The sequence below is a fragment of the Pinus tabuliformis genome, chromosome X, assembly GCF_031772625.1.
Source record: "Pinus tabuliformis cultivar Carrire ecotype Pingquan chromosome X, CPIR1, whole genome shotgun sequence".
Taxonomy (NCBI): Eukaryota; Viridiplantae; Streptophyta; class Pinopsida; order Pinales; family Pinaceae; genus Pinus; species Pinus tabuliformis.
Genome location: NC_142308.1, coordinates 1,606,804,539 through 1,606,828,351, shown reverse-complemented (window position 1 = coordinate 1,606,828,351; position 23,813 = coordinate 1,606,804,539). Strand labels below are relative to the sequence as shown.

Below are 23,813 nucleotides of genomic sequence, written 5' to 3'. Positions count from 1 at the left end.
GTAATCATAAACTAATCCACAGCTAAATCACACTTAAATCATTTAATTGTTGATTAGTCCGAACAGTGTTGAGCTGGTCCCATCAAAAAAGGAAGCAACAACAATAAATATGAACCCACTATTCAATGTTAACCAATTGAAAAAAGAAAAAGAAAAAATCCTTAATAACTAGTGAATAGCTTTTATGCTTAGAACTAGAATGACTTACATTTAACAAATTTATTTGATCTTTTTGTGAGTTTTCCGAGATGATTTTATTAATTGAATCAAACAAAAATAATGTTGAAGGCAAGTCATCCTAGTTGATTTTAAGTAATTGAAGACCACCGAGTTTATACATATTAATGTAATTGAAACTAATGATATAAACAATATCTATGCTTTTGAGATAGAAGTCATTCTTTGAAGATTGGGGAGAGTATATTCTTTAAGTAGCATATTTGGTGGAGGCCAACTGAACCGGGCATCATTCTTAATTGGGATTTACAATTGAAACACAAAACAAATCCAAACATAAAACCCTCAACAAGAATGGATCTACGGATCGAAGGAACACAATCCCAACTAAACATTAATATACTACCAACAACAACTCTTATGTATTTGTATGTTTATCTTTAAGAGATAAATTGACAAAAATTGTTTTATATAGTAAAAAAGGAATGATAAATTTTAAAAAAGGAAAATTTCTATAACCATTCTATCTCCTAAAAAAGACACAAGATAATGTATTTTGTGTGAGTTCATTGCATGCAATTAATGTAAATAACTGTGAAAAATACAAAATGGAAAAAAAAACAATAAAACTAAAGGAGAAAAATAAAAAGATGTGTGGATATGCATTTAAAGAACTTAAGTATGTAGATGAGATGGTTCGTCTAATCTCCCCTACTCCTTTAGTGTCTTGAAAATCATGATCTTAAATTAAATATTATTATTAGCTTTGCCTTACAGATATCTTTCAGATGCAAATTTGTATTCTCAATCTTAAAAATTGGATTGGTTCCACTTATAAATATAGATGTAACATTATTAAGAAATATCCCCAATCAATGATGTACCATCATTCAGATATATGCCACTTCACTAATTATAATTTAAAAAATGGGATTGGGATACTAACTTACTAATGGAATAAAAAAATTGCACTTAAAAAAGCAAATAGACAATCAATGAATGGACAATTAAAAAGACTTGAAAAAGAAAGGTAATGAACTTTTCCACACCTAGGCACTATACCTTGGCACACTACCATCAAAGTCAACATGGAAGAGTTGCATCGTATTTGAAAGATATTTGCATAATAATAACACATCAAGAGATAAGGGTGGATAGTTATCGTGGGCATTCTAAATTTAAATAATATATATATTGGATTTATTATTCCCACAAGTATCTACGTGTAGTTATTGTGGACATTCTAAATTGGAAATTTATTCCGTTTATTAGTGCTAGAAGAATCTATGCACCATGAAGATGACCTTGTAGGTCTCTTGCTTTCCCATTTGATATGCATTAGTATGGTTTAAACTCTTTAAAATTTTATAATGATTATAAAACTATAATAAAAATTACGTAGATTGTTTTTTTGTTTTTTTTTTTTTTTTTAGGGATTTGGAAGATATATAATAATATAACTATTTTTTTTTTTTAGTGTTTAAGAAAATAAGAGGTCGTTACATGTTGGTAACGATAAGTTACAATGAGCTTTTTGATAATATGAGAAGGCCTGAGGGGAAATTGTGGTTGGGCTCTTCCATCATAATGACAGATCCCTCCATTATTAACACAACTACTCATTGGTATGGAAAAATATGCTTTTAATTGAGTTTTGGACTAAAAAAGTTGTGTTAGTATGAGGGTGGTTCATAGTCAACTTAATTGAACCTAAAGAGGGAAACTTTGGTTAGCATGTTAGAGGTTCAATTGTGTATGGCATATGCAACTAGGAGACTAGAGAATAAAGATAGCAATTAGGAAGAAGGTTGGGATGGAAGAGAGAGAGAGAGACACACACACACACACACACACACAAACCAGATGTGGTCAATGTTGCTGTCACAACCCTTTTATTTCACCCACATGTTTGTAAATATAATTGTGTAATTCTAGTTTGAGAGTCATGACTGACTAAGGCAAAATTTGGTGAACACTTGAAAATTAAATTTTGAATTGTAATGATGGCCTAAAGGAGAGGACATTATGGATCCATAATTTGAGGGAAAATGCTATTGTGTGCCTTGAAGAGTCATGAGTCAACCCAAATTAATTTATGAAGCCATTATGGGCCAATGGAACAACCCCACTAACAAAAATTGATCAGATGGGATTGGGCAATGTGGGCACGAGATCATGCCCATCCCATTCCCCTTGGGGATCTAGGACGAGTCACGACCTCTGAGGAACACACACAGCAAGGGGCCAGTAGATGAGACAGGAAGGAAAAAGAAAAAGGAAAAAAAGAAGAAAAAAGGCATCTAATGGGGGAAAGGAGAGCAACGAAAAAATGTTATTGAAGGAGAAACACACAGTGAGGGGGTTCAATGATACTCTCCCCGTTTTCCTTTCGTTGGGTATTGATCATCTCTCCCTGGAACCTAGAGAGACCATTTGTTATTAATTGAGGGGCACGTGGAACTATGGAGCATGATAGTATAATGCAAACCATTTTGGAGTTGATTGTTGAACCCTATGCTTGAAATGAACTATTGTGCATTTGGATTATATTCCTTGTAAACTTGTTTCAGGCCATTAGATTGTTAGTTTAACCTTGTTTGGTTAGTGGGAGGCTTAGTGAATGACCAAATCACTATGGTGCTTGTTGTAGAGTTGATAAACCACCTGGACAGGGCAATATGAGTCACCGTGGTGCTTACTAAAGAGTTGATAAGCCACCTAGATAGTGGAATACATACCCTTGTGGCGCATGCTATGAAAAGACAATTGATAAACCACCTGGATAGTGAATTCAATATCCTAGAAAAGCAATACCTCATTTGGACCTTGGGTGAAGCCCTGTGAATGAGCTCAAAGGAGTGGGTGGGCCACTATGGTGCTTATTACCATATACTAGTTGATAAACCACCTGAATAGTGGACTCTATCTCCTAAGTGTATGACCAAGTCATTGGTGTAATTTCCCTAAGTAAGCATCCCCTTAGACTTTGGATTTGACTTGGGGGTGGTTAGCTATAAGAATGTTGTGGTGTAGTTGGCCTATGGTTGGGTGGAGAGTGGAAATCCCTCCTTCAGTTGCTAATCATCTTAACATATTCAAATAAATCTATTACAGTTATATATTTGAGTTATGAAATGTGATGTTTCATGAATTTCATATTTCCAGTATAAGCTCTTCTATATCCCTTAATGTTATTGGATGCTTGAATGGTGATGTTCGTTATTATGCACATGGTTGGCATGAAATATCTTATGTTTATGGAAGTGATGAATGACTGAACTGTAGTCCAATATTGTGTTTATGGTTAATGCCTTAATTGTTTGTTTATGCTCATTCACTTTGCTGTTATGAATGAGGAATGTAATAGGTTAGTTGCTCAGAGAGTTTATGTTGTTTAATATAGGGAGTCTGCAATTCCTCTCGTATTGAGATCAGAACTTGTAGGCATGTACTTAGTTGATTGATTATCCCATGCATCTTAATATGATTAATCGACTTGCAAAAGATCTGCAGAGTTGTAGTAACTTGGTATGTTCTCCTCGAAAAGCTATGAGAATTGTGTAATAAATTGGTGTTTGGGCTCTTGCCCCCATTGGTTTCAGGACCGGTGCATTTCGGTGTTATAAACCCTTACACCCCTATTTTGTTTGTACTTAGAATTTGAACTTTCAGTGCCACAAGCCCTTGTACTGTAGACCACCAAATGTTGGCATTCTCACCCTTGCACCATAACACGTAGATAAATAGATAGTTGGGGCAGTCGCCCCTTTGTTGATATTATTAACCAAAATTGAGGTCTTGGGGACCTTGGTACCGCGTGCCTCCTTAACTAGAGGTTGAGATACAAGGCTTCAAACCCGTAGGCCATGATGCCAAGGAGTTGGGCATGGGGCAGCCACCCTTATTTGTTTTGTGAACACCCCCAATGTGATGTTGTGATTATTCATTGACACCGATAGGGCAATATGAATCAATACACAAGTGTATGGGCAAGAGCCTAGCACTGAGGGTCCACTGGTGGAACCTTATCCCAATGGAACCATGATAAGAAGTTCCATGATGGGCATGGGTCATTGCCCTATAGCCCCTAGTATAACTCAATGGATGTGTGAAAAGAGGGATGTGGCAGGTTTGATGGTGGAACCTAGCCAGTGGAACGTTTCCATTGAGCTACTAGACCACTGGATCCTTGGGGAAATATGCAAGTAAGCTAGGTGGAGAGGCTGACACTAGTGGGTTGATAGAAAAATTAGTGAAGAGAAGTGACACAAACCTCATGGACCCCATAGTACTCTTGGGCCTTCGAGGAATCAGGGTGTTGGTTGAGTGAAGAACTTGAGTAGTGGTTGAATGGGGAAGTTGACCCGATGTGATGTCAACAAGTGGACCCCATTGACCCTTGGCCCTTTTGGTTTTTGAAAGAGAGTGGTAGAGAACGAGTTGGTATGAAATGGTCTGAGGATGGACCCATAGAGTTCATGGGCCTTCAGGCATTTCAACATAGTGAAGTAGAGGAGAGACAGAGAAATCCTAGTCTGACATGATGTGGACTCATGGTTCCCACGCGGGGCATTAGCCATTGGTCCTCGACCTTCCCACAAAGTGAGAAAATGATTCAATGCGTGGAGAGACCAATCTGCCATGGCATGGAGTGCTCTACAGACCTCATTTGATGATGGCATGGCAGTGCCACATGAGTCAGCAAGGGCCATGTGGAATCCATGTGGAGCTCCAGTGATGGCGTTGACTCTTTTAATGAGTCAAACTCTAATGAACATACTTTTGTTTTGGGACTTGAATTAAGATAAAAAATTATATTGTTGAAAAATGCTTAACAAGGTGAACACAATGGTGGTATCAGTTTTAAGTTCTGAAGACTTTGAAAAATGAGTTTGTTTTAATCCCATATTCATAACAGACCTTGGAGATGAGGCCAAACAGGTAACCCTTTCACATCCTGGGATGGACAAGAGGGTGGGAGGTGGTTACAGTGGCGTTTGTAGGCAACAAAGGGATTGATGGATGAAGAAGAAGGTCAACATGGTGGGATTCATAGCCATAACAATAGCTAAATTTTACCACTAGTGGTTTGCAAGCACGATGAAGGAGGACATTGAGAAAATTGAAAATTGGGTCCAAAAGAAAAAGTAGCAATCCACGGTAAAGGAGGTTGCACTTAAACTCGTGAGTGGATTCCATATATAAAAGTATCAAAGATAGGGAGACAAAATACATGAATGTGATAGATTTATATTAGATCAACACAATTTTAAATATGAGATTGTGGAGGAAAAGGGAATGCAATAACATGCTATTTTACAAAAATTGAACAAAATGGAAAAAAAGTATGAAATGGTCGCGTGAGTGAGTGTGTGTAGGATTAATAGAATCAATTATTTTTGGGAAATGAAAATGTAGAAATACATTTCGATAAAGAAAATATATAATAAAATAAGATGTTTAGATTAGAACTCTTATTGATGTAGATCAAGTCCAATATGCAATTGGTGAAGATATGCCATGCTATGAATTTCACTTGACTATTGAACAACGACTATAGGTGTGCAGATAGGTGCAACATTTACTTGCACTATGATAACCAGAATGACATTTTGTTTCTCCTTCTTTTGGACATTATTCCACTCAACAAAAGGGGGTGAGTGTGGTGGAGACCTCTATGAAATTACTTGTCAATATGTGTCACAACCAAATTCACCCTTGGATGTAAGCAATATCCATTTCTTGGACATAAGCATTCGATTCACATGGCCACCTCAGTGCACTTGTAAGGCTATTTCTCTAAATAATACACATAGTAGAGTTGGGTTCTTTACATGACCAAAGTATAATATCTATCTTGCCAAAAAAGGGCAAGCATCACCTTATTTAATGCATCAAGCTCAAGTCAAACATTTTCTTTTTTTGAAATTTCTGTCAGAGTGAAAGTCCAACCTCTAGGTTTGGTGGTTTCCCCTTCCTTCCTTGTAAAATATTGGCTTTGGTATATACACCATTCAAACTATTAATTCCTTCATTACACACTCTACATTCAAACTTGCATTTTTATATCCAGTGCCTAGATATAATAAGAATTATTTCACTACATGACAAACTTATTTCAAAGGCCTAGATTCAAGTTAAGCTCTACCTAAATGGGAGCATAAGAAGCGATACCCTTTTCAACTTGTTTGAAGTCAACCTTAAAAAATTTCCCTAGAGCATTTCCAATTACTTTTAAATTTAGCAAAACCAAGATAATAAGAATATGCTAGTAATAGAGATGGTAGCTAGATTAATATTTTAATACCATGGTTTAACAAAGGGGTTAGCACAACCCATAAACCATAATGCCTCTTCCAAACCCTTATTTCAATTATAAGAATTATTTTGAATACCATAGTTTAAATGAAGGGGCTAGAACAATCTATAAATCATGATCTTCTTCAAAATCCTTATTGCTGTCATCAATATTATTACAAAACATAATAAAGAAATCCTTGGAGCAAAAAAAAGACTGAAATATATGTGTTTTTTGTGGATTTAATCCACTCATAAAACAAAAGACATTGACAACCAATATCATTGAATCTACAAACCAAGCCACATGCTGATAACCTTAGCAACATTGCTAATCTATAATGCCCCCAACTTTAACAATGGATATTCATATAACCTCTCCACAATGAATCTCCTAAGGAGGAAGAAAAGGGAAAGATTAATTATTTTGAATATATTCTTTATAGGAATGTGGCGTTGAAGAGGAGGGTATTCTTTATCTAAAAAACCCCACAATGAAGATGTGAAATTGAATCCCTAGTAGACTTCTTTTGAATGCATACCCTCCTAGATTGAAATGATCATCAAATTGTTGACCAACGAAAAACAATTATTAGTAATCAATGATAATCTCATGCTTGAATTGCAATATTCATATTAAAATTGCAATATAATCCGAAAAATTCACCAACAAAGAAAAAATCCTCATTATGAACAACCTCACAAAAATATGAAAATTGATTACCATGTCAAAAATATTTTAATAGTTTTCAATTAATATTTGACAAACAAATTAACAACCCTCTAAACTATTTAGGCTACATATTTCCCTACTCCAACATAATTTATAAATAATTTATAAAAACATTCCAGGAAAAAAAAAATAACCTACCTTAAAAGTTTCATGACAAACCAATAACCCTTTCTAAAGCATCACCAAAACTATGCCCAATTACTAACTAAATTACTAACTAAAATAATTATAAGTAACACAACTCCTAATGACATTAAACTTATAATCCCCATTAACATCCACAATAAAATAAACATCACAAGCTTTCTCACACAACATTAATACACCACCACCAAAAATAGACATCACCATGTCAATGTCACATATTAATACCCTCTTCAATATTCAAATCTTTCCATACTAATACCGTTAACTAGGTACTACTATAATTGTACCAAACAAATTTGTGATAATTACACCCACTCGTATGCCTATAGATAGACAGAATAATATCCATGCTGTCAACTTTTACTCCATAGGAAGATTATCTCACTTTCAATCATTCTAAAAGAATCTTTCAACAGAGTATATCTCAAAAAGAGTATATCATAAAGACCCTCTACTTTATCCTCCAACTTTAAAGTGTTCAAATTCCCACAAGAATTCCTTTCTTCGAAAAGGAGAGCTATGTAGGTACAATAGGGAAGGCCTTAAACATCCATAATATAAATTATTTATATATTTTGTTAAATTGGAAGTTATTAGGTATATTTATGTTTATTTTATTGTAATATTAATTTTATATTATAATAGGTATATTATTTATTATTTATATAATATTTTAATATATTTTATATTAAAACGTTCTTTTACACTAATAAAAATAAAAAAAAAAAATATATATATATATATATTTTTAATTTGTAAGATTTTTTTGTTTTGTAAATGTTATTTCAAAGATAATATTTAAATTACATATTAAATTTTTTGAGAAGATATAAATTTATATTAACAATTTTTAAATATATTTGAGTATGTTTAATGGTTAAGAACATGTGTTTCCTCATAAATATTTATATGTTCAAATTTATAAGGGGATAGAGTATGTACATTTTTGCATACTTTAGTAGTCAAATTGTTTCACAAAGGAGAGCCCTTTATCCCACAAACAAGGGAATCTTACACCAATTCAGTTCCTATAACTTATATGTGACCTTAAAAATGAATGATTATTATTATTAAACTTACTAACAATTAGTTCATGAAGAGTAAACATGTTATAAAGTATGATTTGAATTTAGGAGGGTAAGGAAACAACTTTTCCTCACAACCATTTGGATTACATCCAGTGGACTAGAATATATACACTTATATAAATTGAGTAGTAAAATATCTCAAGGAAGAGGTCCCTCATTCCACATAGAACTAGAATATATATATATATATATATATATATATATATATATATATATATATATGTAAATAAAGTGGTGAAATTGCTTAAGGAAGATTTTACTTATTGCATAAACAAGAAAGTTTAATACATCAATTTGGTGTCTTACTAGATTATGATTTTAAAAACAACTAAAAAAATAGTAGTCTAATTTTAAGGTCACAACGGACACCTAATAGGTGTATAAGACCTTCTTGTTTGTGGGACAAGGGATCCCCTTTGTGTCACGATTTGAAAAACATGTAAATACTCTACCCCACTTTCGATTTGATGATGTGACCTCTTAAAACAAAACACATTTTTTTTTCAAAGGAATGATTGGCTTTATATTATCAAACTGGAACACAGGGCAGAACCCTTTACATTCATAGATTGTTCATCAACTATTGGAAACCAAAATTGATCAAAATGGATTATGCATCTACTTTGCATATGTCGTATTATGCCTCTAACCAAGTCGATCTTATATAGTCTTCAGAACAGGCCATTGTATTGCACTATGTTACAAAACATATTGTAACAACCTTGGTTAAAAAATCCAAGTATTAATAAAGGTAAAATAAGACCTTGGTCATGGGACACATACTCTAAGCTAAATGTTAGACAAAAACATAATGATGGGGATCACTTGTGATTAATTAATGGCTAAGGAAATTGGTAAAGGAAATTGCTAAGGCTTTGGAAAGGCAAAGTGACATTTATTGGCATTTTATTTATGAAAATAATGGAAATTAGGAGAAAATGGAGGTGAAATGTCACAGGTTGCATGTGAGGAGGAAAATGAAGGAAAATAATGGAAAATGAAGAAAATAGAGGCCTCATTAATAAAAAGACTTCTGAGGATCAGTTCAGTTTTAGAGCTCTCATTCTCTCTTTCTCTCTCATACTTTTGGATATTTAGAGTTTTCTTGGAGCACTCTTGGAGGAGTGTAGCATACTTAGAGTTTTGGAGCAAGAAGGAATGTATGTTTTCCTTACTAGTTTTAGCATGCATGGCATATGCATGTTGTTTCTTGGTTATGATTTGTCATTGACATGGATGATTGTCTGGGTTGACAGTGGATTTTCCTAGCCTTTCCATTTCCTAGATAGCCACGGTGTTGTGGGTTTTACTTTTGTTTTATGGTTGGTTTTCTTGTGCCTTTGGTTGTGGGTTGAGTTACTAGTTCCTGGACGCTTTGGTTGGACAAATGCTCTAGAAGCAGTGTAACGGCTTGGGTTGAGTTACTAGTCCTGGAAACCTTGGTTGGAAAAATGCTCTGGAATCCCTTGGTGGGTTGAGTTACTAGTCTTGGAAGCCCTGGTTGGACAAACACTCTGGAAGTCGGACAACAACTGTGAGTTTAGTTACTAGTCCTGGAAACCCTGGTTGGAACAAACACTCTAGAGCCCTGGACAACTTGGGTAGAGACCAATCTGGTGATGGTTAGTGGTCTCTGACGGTGAGGTGGAATCACTAGTTGAGGGTCGAGGTGGTTTGGCCTCTGGAAGCCCTAGATGGTTTTTATTGAATTGTTTTATGAAATCCCACATTAATGCTCGGAATATGGCACAAGGGTGACTGATTAAAAGAAATATATGGTTCAGCCTAGTCTACGGTCGAGCGGTTCATGGAAGTCCCATACCTGGTTGGCGTATGCAATCATCAATGAGAACTCTCTTTCTCCTTGGTATTTTATGGGTAAATATACTTGTTTATATGTGGCTTATATGGTTGTTATATCCCTGATATTTATGTTGGTTATATGTTGGTTATGAATGAGTTTTATGGGAGTGAGAATCTATGATTCTCAATGATCCAAATCAACTTCAAGGATGCATTCAGAATTGCATATAAAAGATGATATTAACCAATTAACTTAAACCACATGAAAGAAGCGGAAATCATATAGCAACCATGAGATCAAAGACACAATGATTTAATTGCAAAGTTCACCCAATGTGGGCTACGTCTCCAGGTCCTGCTCAAAAGTGGGGAGGCCTTCTTTCATTAAGTGGCATCAAAGAAATCAGTTACAAGCAACTTTTACAAAAATGACCCTTGTACCTCCAATCCAAATGATGGCCTAAAAATGGATACCTCAGTTGGAGAAAAGTATTGCACGATTGGATTCTTGGCGAAAACATGCAAAATCGGCTATAAAATTGTCCAATTATGACACTGGCACCTCTGGCCCTCTAAGGGAATATTTTTAGCATCACTAAGATTCCCTCACTCGGGGTTGCACACCTTTGGACCGCTCCTGGTTTCGTGCATTTCACCGGTCTGCTTGAGAAATTGAAACGAGTTCCTATATACTTGGGTGAGTGGACTTGACAAGGAACGAGTCATTGGCCCAATGATAAGGTTGGCGGATTTGGTGGGGCGGGGGGGTGGGGTGGATAGGGTTCAAACCTCGCCCACCCCAAATATGGCGCATTTGTTTTGTAAAGCGGCTTTTAACGCTGATGGTTATCCTTTGGGCGGTCATATATAGCAACAATTGTAGTGTTATATTTTTTTGGGGCCGCACGTTGGGGGCTGGCCCATGTGGGCCGAGTGGGTTCAACACCTGTTGGCTCCCCATCCATGTGACACCATGATATATTTTAGTTGGCACAAGGCCATTGGGTGGGGTTCGGGTATATATATATATATATATAGTTTTAACATATATAATAAATGATTGTTTGGTGGGGGTGGCAGCCCACCACCCCTAATTTGTATTTATTTTATTTATATAAATAGTTCAAATTTTCCTGCCAAAAAATAAGGGTCATTGGACAAATTAAGTAGGCGACAAATTTTCTCGTTCCGGTTGATCCAAATGGATCCTAGAACACTCTCTAAGTTTTCATGAACTCTTTAAAAATTATGCCAAGATTAAAAGTCTTATAAAGATCAAGCTATCGGAGGGAATCCTCAGACAGTTGCAATAGCGATTAGCGTGGATCAACGAGGGCCGTTGATCTAACGCGCAGAGCGGTGGACCATGGTAACGCGCGCTGACCCCAACCAGCAAATGCTGGGATAATTTTAAGCAAATGAGGGATAATTTCAGTGAAGAGAAGCCCCAAGCATCCGGACCCAAAATAATTATAAAATGCAGAAAATATTGTTGCAGTTTCGTCGGAGCAGGATTCCACAAAACCGACAGAATATCGAAGGGGCTTCGAGCGGTAAGCGGTTTAGATCGAGTTCCACCCGATGCCACACAGCGATCGCCACACGTCCTGGGGAAGAGAGAGAGAACCACTCACATCGGACGGGTAAACATCATGTTACTTAGCCGCCTGATATGAACGATGATCGTCGGATCTGAGGCCCCCCAGATCAACGACAAAGACACGTTCTGATGGATGACCGGATTTGACAAGGTTATGAAGCGAGGTCACATAGGATTTGAAGTCCGATATGGATGATGCATTGGCAGAAGGTCGTGTTTCGCGGCCATTCTTGGAGTTAACGGAAAGAACGATCATTTCAAATATGTCCAAGAGAACTGACACTCATCCAATATGAACTAGGTGGCCACCTCCCTATGAGGCGTTATACAGTGACTGGTTACACAGGACAGAGGGATTAAAACGGACAAAGGCAGGGGAATCAGAAAGCCAAGAAGCGGAAACGAATAGTCAAGAAGTAGATTGGCTTAAAAGCCACAAACTAACAAAGAGAGAAGCAAGTAGTAAGCGAAGAGCAGTAGGCAGTAAGCCGAAAGCAGAGAGAAAAAGCCGAGCTGACCTACAGAAGCAAAGACAACATCGAGCCCGAATTAAGATAGAGACATAGAGAGTTAGAGAGTCTGTGCACTCCAGAAGGCTTGAGAGGTTCAAGCGCACTCCTCTGTAATGCCTGTCATGTATGAGTCTCATATTGGGCCCATACTACTATGACCAATAGAGGTCAAGAGTTCAGTGAGGAGAGTCTGTGTACTCCAGAGACTTAGGGAATCCAAGTACAGTCTTAATGATTTGTATTTGCTGAGTGAGACTCAAATTGAGCTCACTGTTGTAAAAACTCTGCTTTGAAAACATAATAGAGAGGCCACCACTGAAGGCTGGACTGGGAGACGTAGCCCAAGAGTATTGGGTGAACTCCTTATTAAACTTGTTATGTTTATATGTTTGCCTGTTATGTTTTCTTTAACTGCTTCATTGCCTGTGTATTTTGCAATCTTATCGATCCGTTGCATAAAATAACATAGCCACATCCATGCACATGAGTCTGTAATACCTTATTAATTGTCTTAGATCAATTCTAGATCACCGGTGGCTGAATTTTGTGTGTCGAGACGCTGCCAAATTGTTGCCTCATTAAGACTACCACTTGGCCAAGTTTGACCATAACTTTGACTAGCTATAACTTGAGCACACGAACTCAAATTTGAGTGTCGTTCACATCGTTGGATTCAGGGAGACGAGCACTACGATCTACTCCTAGTTTTACTTCTATCCAATGATTTTTAATTTTGAGCTATTTTCAAGGCCACTTCTATTTTTGGATCCTCCCAAATCATTCCTACCCATTGATAAGCTTTTGGTCTTCAAAAAGCATGACCACATCCTGCACACTTCTTGCATCCTCATTAAACCACACTTTCAACATCTGCATTGCATGCAAATCTGGTACATTCTTTGCAATCACATAAAAAACCACACATGACTCAAACAACCCCATACTTGCCAAGAGTTTATAACACACACTCTTTGGTCAAGTTTTACATAATAGAAACCAATACCCTAGCTACCAACAAAAGGCCAAAAACATCATCGTTGCTTTAATAAGCGATGGAAAACACATCATCACTTTTACAATTATTCGTAACACATGATTTACAAATTGTTGCCATGATAAGCAACGATACCTAGTAAAAGCATCTCTTACTCAACAAAGTGAATGGGTCATCTCCATGTGGTGGATTTGCTTGTTGAATATCTTCACTAGTTAGTTTATTCATAGGTGCTTTCTTGGCTTGGAGTGTCTGACATGCGGATTTTTTGTGTCCATGCTCGTTGCAGTAACTAGATTGATACTTTCTCCTCCAAACTTTCTGGATTGTCTTGGAACACTTTCTCCTAGTGTGCCTCTGATAAGTGTCCGTGGAATAATCACTATCACTGGAATGTGATGAGGTGCTTTAACCATTTGTTGTTGGTTGGTCATTGGCTATCTTGGAGCATTCCAAAACTTCCTTTCTGACATATCAAAGTCCTGCATAACGAGGCAATTCCTCTACTTTGATGGGATTCACAATGCCTTGGCCATTAATGTTGAGGCCTTTTTCTTGATACCCCATTTTCTTCAACAATTTTGATCCAATTCCTGTAGTATGTTTCTCAAAAGCAGCGAAATCATCATCATAAAAAGTACATGAAATTGAAGAATCATTTTTTACCTCAGGATTGTTATGTTGCAACTTTTCCAAGGCCTCCTCCTTGGCTTGTAACTGATGTTGCAACCTTTGTTTCTTCTTCTCTGCTTCTTGTAGGAGTCTCCTTAGTTCAACATTCTCTGCCTGAATGCTTTGGTTTATTTTTTCGAGTTCTTGGAGCCATGCCACATATGGTGCCCTCTTCATTTTTGGCACAACATCTGCTGAAATCTTTGTCTCATTACCCAAATCAGAACCAAAAAGTCAATGGGTCCATCTTTTGCAATCCTGAGAGCGACAATCTTCATTTCGTCAACTGAGTCCGATCCCAGGTCAATTAGTCCAACACCTGCAAATATTGCAGTTGTGATCCTCTTATCATCATTTCATTCAGATTCTTGGTCTTGTTGCATAGTTGTAACTGTCTTTTGCTTCTTTTTTCTATTGTTCCTCTTAGGCCTCAATTCTGGATGCAGTTTCTAGCAATTCTCCTCATCATGCCCTTCTTTCTCACAATGAGTGCAAGAGGGCCTTGCTTCTCTTCTCATAGTTGTTGTTGCCCTCTTCGGGCAGTCATCTTGCTTATGTTTCTCCCTACTTTCAAGATGTACAACCTTCACACTAGCTTCATTAAGAGACTTAGGTTCAAATAATAATAATGAATGATGCAAATAACTATGAAAATATCCAGTATATTTCATCAACGTCTCATAAGTGTCTAGTGGAACATTTAATGTTAATGCTTATTTTCTAAACTCTTCTGTAAAATTTTGAACAATTTGACATTTTCTTTGTTTCAAATGTTGCCATTCCATCATGACCTTATGTCTATAACCCAATGGATAAAATTGTCTTCCTAAAGAAAAAATGAACTCAAACCAAGATGAAATAAGTTTATGACTACTCTTACCACCTTGTTGCAGCTTGACTTCCCACCAGATGAGAGCGATGCCACTCAATCGAAGGGATGTTAGCTGGAACTTGGCTTCATCCTCTTTGATTTGTTGTATGTGGTAATACACTTCAACATGTATTGTCAAATTATCTAACTTTTATGCATTAGATTCTCCACTAAATACATGTAAATCAAATTTGACATCCAACTTGAAAAAGGGCTCTTTAGATGCACTTTTCTGATTCCTATTAGAATGACGCGAAGAGGAAGAAGATGAACTTTCACTGGAGGATGGAGAGGGATAAGGATCTTCTCCTCCACCTTCATGATTTACCAAGGCATGATCATATGGTTCCTTCTTCTCAAGCTTGATTGTCTTCTCATATTCTGCAAACAACTTGTCAATTTTTTCTACCATGATGAAGAAGATCTTGCGATAATTTCACTTTTCCTCCAATCGAGCTTCCTCATATGCCATGTTTCGTCTTTGTGGTGCACGCCTTGCTTCGGGTTCAAAGGTTTTAAGTTTTCCTTCACATCTTTGGAGCTTGTTACTGGTTAGCATTAACTCATGCAACTCATATCAATAATACCTACTCTGATACCAAACTTGATCCAAATCTTTTAACTTCAAGGATGCATTTAGAATTGCATATAAAAGAGCATATTAACCAAGTAACTTTAACCACATGAAAAAGAAGTGGAAATCATAAAGCAAGCATGGGATAAAAGACTCAACAGTTTAATTACGGAGTTCACCCAATGTGGGCTATAGCTCCGGGCCTTGCTCAAAAGTGGGGATGCCTTCTTTCATTAAGTGGCATCAAAGAAATCAATTACAAGAAACTTTTACAAAAATGACCCTTATACCTCCAATCCGGATGATGGCCTGAAAATGGATACCTCAGCTGGAGAAAAGTACTGCATGGTTGGATTCCTGGCGAAAACATGCAAAATAGACTATAAACTTGTCCAATTCTGACATTGGCACCTCTGGCCCTCTAAGAGAATCTTTTTGGAATCTCCAAGATTCCCTCAGTCAGGGTTCCACACCTCTTGACCGCTCCTGGTTCCGCGCCCTCCGCCGGTCTTGTTAAGCAATTGAAATGAGTTCTTATATACTTGGGCAGGCATACTTGACAAGGAACGTGTCGTTGGCCTAATAGTAAGGTTGGTGGATTCAGTAGGGGGGCGAACAGGGTTCAAACCCTTCCCCCCCAAATATGGCACATGTTTTTTTTTAAAGCGGATTTTTAACGCTAGTAGTTATCCTTTGGGCGGTCATATATAGCAACAATTGCGGTGTTATATTGTTTTGGGGCCGCCCGTTGGGGGCTGACCCACGTGGGCTGGGTGGGTTCAACCCCCGCCGGCTCCCCATCGACACCATCCCATTATATATGGTGGTAGGCATAAGGCCGTTAGGCAGGGTCCGAGTCACACACACACACATATATATTTTTAACATATATAATAAATGATTGTTGGCGTGGGTGGCGAGGATGGCAGCCCGCCACCCCTAATTTGTATTTTTTTACTTTTTATATATAAATAGATCAAATTTTCCCATTGAAAAATAAGGGTCACTTAACAAATTAAGTAGGCGACAAATTCGCCCATTCCGGTGGTTGGATTTCATGCGCTTGGACGCTGCCAAATTGTTGCCTCATTAAGACTGTCACTTGGCCAAGTTTGACCATAACTTTGACCAACTATAACTTGAGCATACAAACTCGGATTGGAATGTCGTTCACACTGTTGGAATCAGGGCGACGAGCACTACGGTCTATTTTCAAGGCCACTTCTTTTTATGTATACTCATAGATATCATGTTTTTGTTAATCACTGAATGTACAATAAATATGTGACTTAATAGAGGGTAATGCAATTATTGTGATGAGGCATCAATGCTTCTTAGTGATTCTCAGATAAGTATGAGACCCCTATGCTCATATATGTTGTTTAAACCTGTAGAATGCATATTTGTGACATGTTTGATGAAATGCCTGTCATGGCTAGTAAGGGTCCAGTCAAGTCCTTGTTCAAGTAATTAAATTTGTATCATTGTTCCAATATTATCTTTCATTTCTGGAAGTGTCATGGATTTCTAGGCAATTACTTGAGCCTTGGGCCTAAAAAAGTGGCACAGAATTCAGAGTCGCAAGCATAAAACTGGTTGGGAAAGTCCCTAGTCGCAGGCATACCCATGCTGTGAGAGAAAATGAAGGGTACCAGCCACACTCATGCCCATGTCATGGGAGCGACTGGGGGATTAATGCAATCAAAAGGTAGTCAACTGGAAGGTTTGGATGGCTTCTGGGGGTTCTGTAGTAGGACCAGAAGGTATGTGTTGCTATGTTCCGTCAGTTCCACTTCCTTAACTGACATATAGGGAGTTTAATCATATCATAATAACTCTTCGTCACATGTTTACCCCTGTTGGCCAATTACTTGAGTAGATGTGGGAGGAGGGTGTTATACATTTATAAAAAAAGGTTGAAATAAACTACATTCTTGGTGGTTCTCCATTTGCCATGATATTGTCATCCATCGTCACTTCCTGCATTGGGTCCTCTACTGCCGCTAGTAACTCAGGATCACCTGCATTATCCTTAACAAGGGGTGAAGGGTTCTACAAGCCGAAGACCTCTTTTAGAACCCCCACCACCGTCGCTTCCACTGTAAATTCAATTCCTTCCACCCTGGCCGAGAGGTTATAAAATTTCATAGCCACGTTTTCCACCGTGAGCCTCAACCTTTCCACATCATCTTTCATCGACTCAATTTTATGCAACAACAACGAGAAGTGGGATCTCGCCTCCTCCATCAATTGCACCCTGATACGCTCCACTTTGGCTAGCTTCTCCTCCAACGATGCTGCATCCTGGACCTCTTCTAGCTGCTCTTCACTAACCTCATTAGGGGATGCGATTTTCGCTCTCAAACGAATTTTAATGGAAACTCGATGCAAATCCTCAACAACTACTCTCCATTTATAGCGAGTTGACTTACCAAATTCATACTCTGTCTTCATTGTATCACATTTAATGGCAAAGCTGCTCATTCATTCTGCGGTGCTATTACACTGCAAACTTTCCATTCTCTAAGTTGTTGCCTTGACACATTTATTCCTCCTCCTATAGATTAAGGAACAGGCATGTGAGATGGCATATTTCAATGCTAAGCCACGTGGGAGGTAATTACAGATGTCCCTTGTGATGACAAATTCCATCACCATTATTCCCCAATGCAATCTACTTGTCTTCATTTCTACTCCCGAGAGTCGTCGCTTCACTATATTCATTATATTCAAGACCATTCCATTCATTAATGCCCGTTCATGCCTCGGGTCCCTCCCTATTTCTCTCGTTCTCCAATGTTTGATGAATCCCATCCCACATTGCTCCTCTCGTTTATCTATCACGATAAACACAAATAAATATTATCTCCTTGATTAATTAATAAATCACCTTGTTCATAACTAGCTCCAATATTTGCTTGCTCATCTGCAACTGTGTTGTATTCCCTTCTAATATGATAGAAGTAAATAGAGTCAAACTTTTGAATTTGTTCTCTTATTCTTTGGTCTAGAGGAGGCAAGTATCGATCTCTTGATTCTTTTTTTTTATGGAAATTTTGGATGTTTAACATCGAATCTCCCGAGACGATTATCTGATGAATACCTTTGTCAATGACTAGCTTCAGGCCCAACCACAAAGCTAGAGATTCAACCTAGTTATTAGTGGATATACCCAAACCCCATGTGTATTTGATCTTTATTTTTTCGCAGGGGCAATAAATTGCCCCTCCCGCTCCTGCCTCCCCAACAAAACATGTGTTGTTAACCATGATTATCATTCACACTATTATCTGAATATACTCAATAATCATTTATCAACACCTTGCTTGAAGTAAGTGTGGCACTGAAAAATCAATCCGTTCACAAGTAATTAAATATATAAAGGGGTGAAATATAAAGTTGTGACACCACTATGAAGAGGAATTGAATAGACAACGAATATGTGGGCACTATCATATCTCCAACTTAGATTATATTTATGGGGAAGAAGTGGTGGACATGAGAGAACTTATTAGACAAAATTGTCTAATATTGATTTTATATGTAAATAATAGGCAAACTAATATAAAATAATTCAATCTTTGACTCTTTTTAAAGGTGGAAAAAACATATTACAATTCAATTGTTTACTAGACTGGTTGCGTTCTTCCTTGGGAAATAAGGAAGACTATGTACTCTAGGGATCAATCCAATAGCCTTTGAAAGTCAACGGGTTATAGGCAAGATAACTCAGATATGTTCGTAAGAGATTTCACAAGTTTGTCCAAGACCGGGCTGAGAAGATCCACCAACTTCAGGAATATGAGTAGGGGAGGTGATGGGAATATTGTTGCCTTGACCGAAAGAAGTATGATGAGGGTGGTTGGAGTTATTAGCCATAAAAATCTGGTTGCCCTCCTTCTAGTGCTGGAAATGTTGACAATGCTGGACCTGCCAACATTCAATGGGGTCTCCCCGATATGCTGTCCCAATTAGAATTCACACCGTTTGAGATAAGAGCCCCATTCGGAATACGACCTTATTACCGTCTTCTTAAAGGTTTTTCTTGGATCTAATTGTCAGCAAGAGAGAGGAATGCATATGTGCCTTCAAAAAGCAAGTGAGTGTGCCTGGTGAGTGTTTGGTTGTAGGTGTGTCGAGGTTCTTCTACTGCAACGGGAAAATGAAAGTGAGAAAATAATCATAACTCGCTACTATTTTCAAAAACGATCCAACTCATCATCATTATTTAAAGAAAACAACACCACTTAAAATAATTCATAATTTATAATAAAATAAACTTTCACTCTTATCCAATTTCTTAAAATCCTATGCTAATAACTAATTTAAAAAAAAATAAAAATAAAAAGTACAAACTTTTTAACCCATACACTTTAAATAATTTCAAATCTTACTATAAATTCAAACACTTTCAACACCCTATCATATCCTTTATACTCCATTATAATTAAAGCTAAGGGAAAACATTGTAATATCAAACATTTAACTCAACTTTACTTTAACTTCATACAACAAACGAACTTAGTATACCTATTGGAACTTAGTATACCTAATTACAATAGTACTTTTTACCTAGAAAGAGCTTATGCTTAACCTTAAATGCAAATAATAAACTAGAACAAAACAATATAATCCTCTTGCACTAATAAATCTTAAAGTTAATCAAATCCTTAACCAATGAAGCGGGATGGAGGATGACCGGTATATTCCAATGATATCCCCAACGAAAGCTGGGGTCCTCTCTTGAAGTTAAAAAAATAAATAATAATTTACCGACCGACCAACCGACCGACCGAATGCGACTTTAGACCCATTAACATTTTATTTTAACCCCAACACTTTATGTGACCATGCGGAACCGAAGCCCGGATTCAAATCTATTAAATATTATGGAGCGGATTCCAACAGAGCCATTCTAAAGTTATTAAATCCCAACCCCGCATCACCCTTTTCATGTGCTCAGAGGAGCTCTAGCTTTCTGTATGGTTAGTTATTGTTTCTGTATTTTTCTCGGTGGTACTGGATTCGATCGCGTGCGTTCCTCGCTGTAATTTGCTGCAAGTTATCAGTTTTCCTGGGCGATCTTCAGTCTGATTTTCTTTTTTCTTTTGTCTCGGATTTGGTCGGCCTTGCCTTTGTGGGATCTTGCTGAATTTTTGGAGAAGTGAAAATGTCGTGGCAGACTTACGTCGATGACCATCTCATGTGCGAGATCGGGCGGGGAAATCGGCTCACAGCGGCGGCCATTATTGGGCAGGATGGCAGCGTTTGGGCTCAGAGCGATAGCTTCCCAGCGGTAACCCTCATTTTCTCTTTAGGGTTTTGATTTTCAGAAAGTTTGTCTTTCTGTTGGAAATTTTATTCTTGGGTTTAGATCTCTGACTGTGTATACGGTCTGGGTCGGCTTTAATTTTGGATTTAAGTGTCTTTTCTGGATGATCTCTATGATACCTGTATATGTATTGCATTGGATTGACAAACAGATATATTGCCCAATTGTATATCTGTATGTCTGGTTCTACCTGTAAGTGCTTTTGATTGTTGTTCGATCCGCAAGGAAGCAAACGGCATATCTGTATAGATAAGTATGAATCACTTTGCATATGCATTCAGGGCATATATAGGTTCTTTCGATAATATCGGATGTCCCCGATTGAGTAGATCTTTCCCTTTTTCCTTGTTCTTCATATGAGCCCATACACTACACATCTGTTTTATGCACAAGGAAGGAGACAGTAATCTTCGTTCCCAAGGTATGTATTTTCGGCTATCTTTGTCTATTTGGTATATGAATCATCTATCCATATCTAGAGAGGGAGAGGCAAGGGCACATATGATAACTGCATACCTACATCTCAACCAAAATTTATCTGCATCTATAAATATAGATGTGTTTTGTTGTATACCTATAGACATACACTGCAGTCATGTGTCTCATGACATTATTTACATGTGTTTGTATATGCATCTGTGATTGTGTGTTTGCATTTAGGTATATATGTTTCTGTTTTATTTTTAACGTCCTTTAAAGTCTGCCTGAACAGTGGGTATTTATTTGCTTGTATTAAAATTGATAACCAAATTTAATCGAAGTTAAATTAGAATGTAGTGTGTGCTATGAAAGTCTACGCCTACGCATATATACGTATGCTGGAATGTACATTATGCATTCCTGTGTAAGCAAAAACACAAGTACTTATCCGCATCCTTGTATGTATCGGTGCCGACATAGAAAGGCAGACACTTCCATGCAAAAGTGAGACATCCACATATCCATTTGAATGCATGCGCATATGTATTTACACATAGTAGCCATTCTTATGCAAATATAAAGGCACCTATTTTTGCACAAAATATATAGATGCTCTCCTTATGTGTAGGTATCATTTTCTCCTTATGTATGTGTAGGTATCATTTTTTTATAAGAATCTTCCTGGATGTGGATGGAATTCGTCTTCTGATACCATTTTATATGTAATTCTAGCATATTAATTACGAATTGTATGTTTTTGGAAATTGTTAATTTTTGTCACCAGATCATTGGATTCAACTTAGTGGTAACTTGCATCTGCAGATCAAGCCTGAGGAAGTGACGGCCATAGTGAATGATTTTGCGGAGCCTGGATCCCTTGCACCAACTGGCCTGTATATTGGAGGAACAAAGTATATGGTCATCCAAGGTGAACCTGGAGCTGTCATCAGGGGGAAGAAAGTAAGAAAATGGTTCTTCAGTATATTTATCTTAACAGGATTCTCATGTTATTATGAAGGTCTAATTGAAGTCTTTCTAGAAATAAATGCCTGGACATTGTATGTGATTAGTGCATGTCAAATGAAACTGTTCAGCTTGTATAGAAATATGGTTGTATGCTTATCTGTTTTGATCAAATTGTAACACTTTAAATAGCATAAATAGCATTTAACTTTCTTGGAGTATGGTATACCCCTTTTGTCTTTGTGAATGCATTTTTTGTTACATTTTTTCACGAATGCATCAAATTTTATATTTTATTTTGCCATGCTGAACATGTCCCAAGTGAGATTTTAACCCTAGTGGAGATGCTAACCTCTATTCTCAACAACCCGAGGCAGAGCCAATAGACACCATGCTGATATAATAGACTATTCCTTTTTAGATGGGCAAAGATTGGCAGTGTGTCTTATTCAGCCCCCATCCCAAGAGAGTCTATATGGTTATGACAAATGCCTATTCCTGTTCAAACCTAAGTTGTCTATTCTGCTTTTAACAATTTTTATCTAATTAGCTAATTTGGCTTTGAACAATTGTAATCCCATTAACTAGGGCGTATTCAGAGGCAACCATTTTTTATAACACCAGAGCACCACCCAATAGACCTGGCTGCTGAAGTCTTAAAGCTTTGCTAGTCCCTGGTCGACAACTATCCAAGCACCCTAGCCATAAAAGGATGAAATGTTTTATTGTCAGGGCTACTTTTAGGTTCTCAGTTTCAGTTATTGAAGTGCTTAGTGCAATTTCATGTTATAGTAGCTAGCATATCGATAGGTTGCAGTTACCTGTTCTTATGCAAGTGCTAAATGCAATTTCATGTTAGATTAATTCTCATACCGATAGAATGCAGGTCTTTTCTTTTAGTTGTTTGTTCTATTGGGACAGTTAATGAACTACTGGTGATTTATTTTGGTTTTATCATGCGTCAACAAGATGGTGTGCATTGTTGATATTATTCTTACTACTATGATCTGTGTGCAGGGATCTGCAGGTGTCACCATTAAGAAGACAACATGTGCACTTATCTTTGGCCTTTATGATGAACCGGTGACTCCAGGCGAATGTAATATGATTGTGGAGAGGCTTGGTGACTATCTTATTGACCAGGGCATCTAATTCCCAGTTAGTCCCTAGTTATAATGTTGTATGGGGCGTTGTGCCAATTTAAGTTCTTCCTGTTTTTTAGATGTTGGTAATTCTGCCTAATCCTAGTCATTAAGTAATGGAATATATATGCATATTCTGTAGAGAGCCTATCTGGTGTGTAAAACAATGACGAGGTGCTTCATCAGTAACTCCTGTACGTTTCTCCTCGCGTTGAGGTTTCTGAATTTGAAGTGATATATTAGAATGTGTCATTCTTTTTGTTGTGTAGCCTTTTTGCTTCGTTTTGATTATGCCAACAGCTTCTTGTTTAATTCGTGTTGTACGGCATTAAATGGATATTTCTTTGACATTGCTCCAGTATTGAGCTTGCACTGATAATGTGTGGACATTTTATCATTTCTGAAATGTGCTTAAATGCTTTAGTGGCACTCTTTATATAGCTTTGATGAAGTAGCTATTTATAGAAATACTCGGGTTCATTGGCCAT

The 23,813-nt window shown here is 37.3% G+C and overlaps 1 protein-coding gene across 2 annotated transcripts; it reads left to right on the top strand.

Moving 5' to 3' along the window:
- Positions 1-20,394: 20,394 nt before the first annotated feature.
- LOC149146189 (profilin-1-like) lies at positions 20,395-23,577 on the top strand. Of its 2 annotated transcripts, none has more exons than XM_089453227.1 (3): positions 20,395-20,764; positions 22,043-22,180; positions 23,201-23,577. In XM_089453227.1, the coding sequence occupies exons 1-3, from the start codon at positions 20,639-20,641 to the stop codon at positions 23,333-23,335; spliced, it is 399 nt and encodes a 132-aa protein (XP_089309353.1). In that variant the 5' UTR covers positions 20,395-20,638; the 3' UTR covers positions 23,336-23,577. The 2 variants fall into 2 exon arrangements, with proteins under 2 accessions (XP_089309353.1, XP_089309354.1); XM_089453228.1 differs by lacking the exon at positions 20,395-20,764 and adding an exon at positions 21,170-21,221 and having other exon boundaries at positions 22,005-22,180.
- Positions 23,578-23,813: the final 236 nt, after the last annotated feature.

Excerpts from the sequence above, each read along its gene's own strand:
- LOC149146189 (XM_089453227.1), top strand. The coding sequence starts at position 20,639 with ATGTCGTGGCAGACTTACGTCGATGACCATCTCATGTGCGAGATCGGG. Across the intron at positions 20,765-22,042 it reads AGAGCGATAGCTTCCCAGCG|ATCAAGCCTGAGGAAGTGAC; the intron begins GTAACCCTCATT and ends TTGCATCTGCAG. Across the intron at positions 22,181-23,200 it reads CTGTCATCAGGGGGAAGAAA|GGATCTGCAGGTGTCACCAT; the intron begins GTAAGAAAATGG and ends ATCTGTGTGCAG.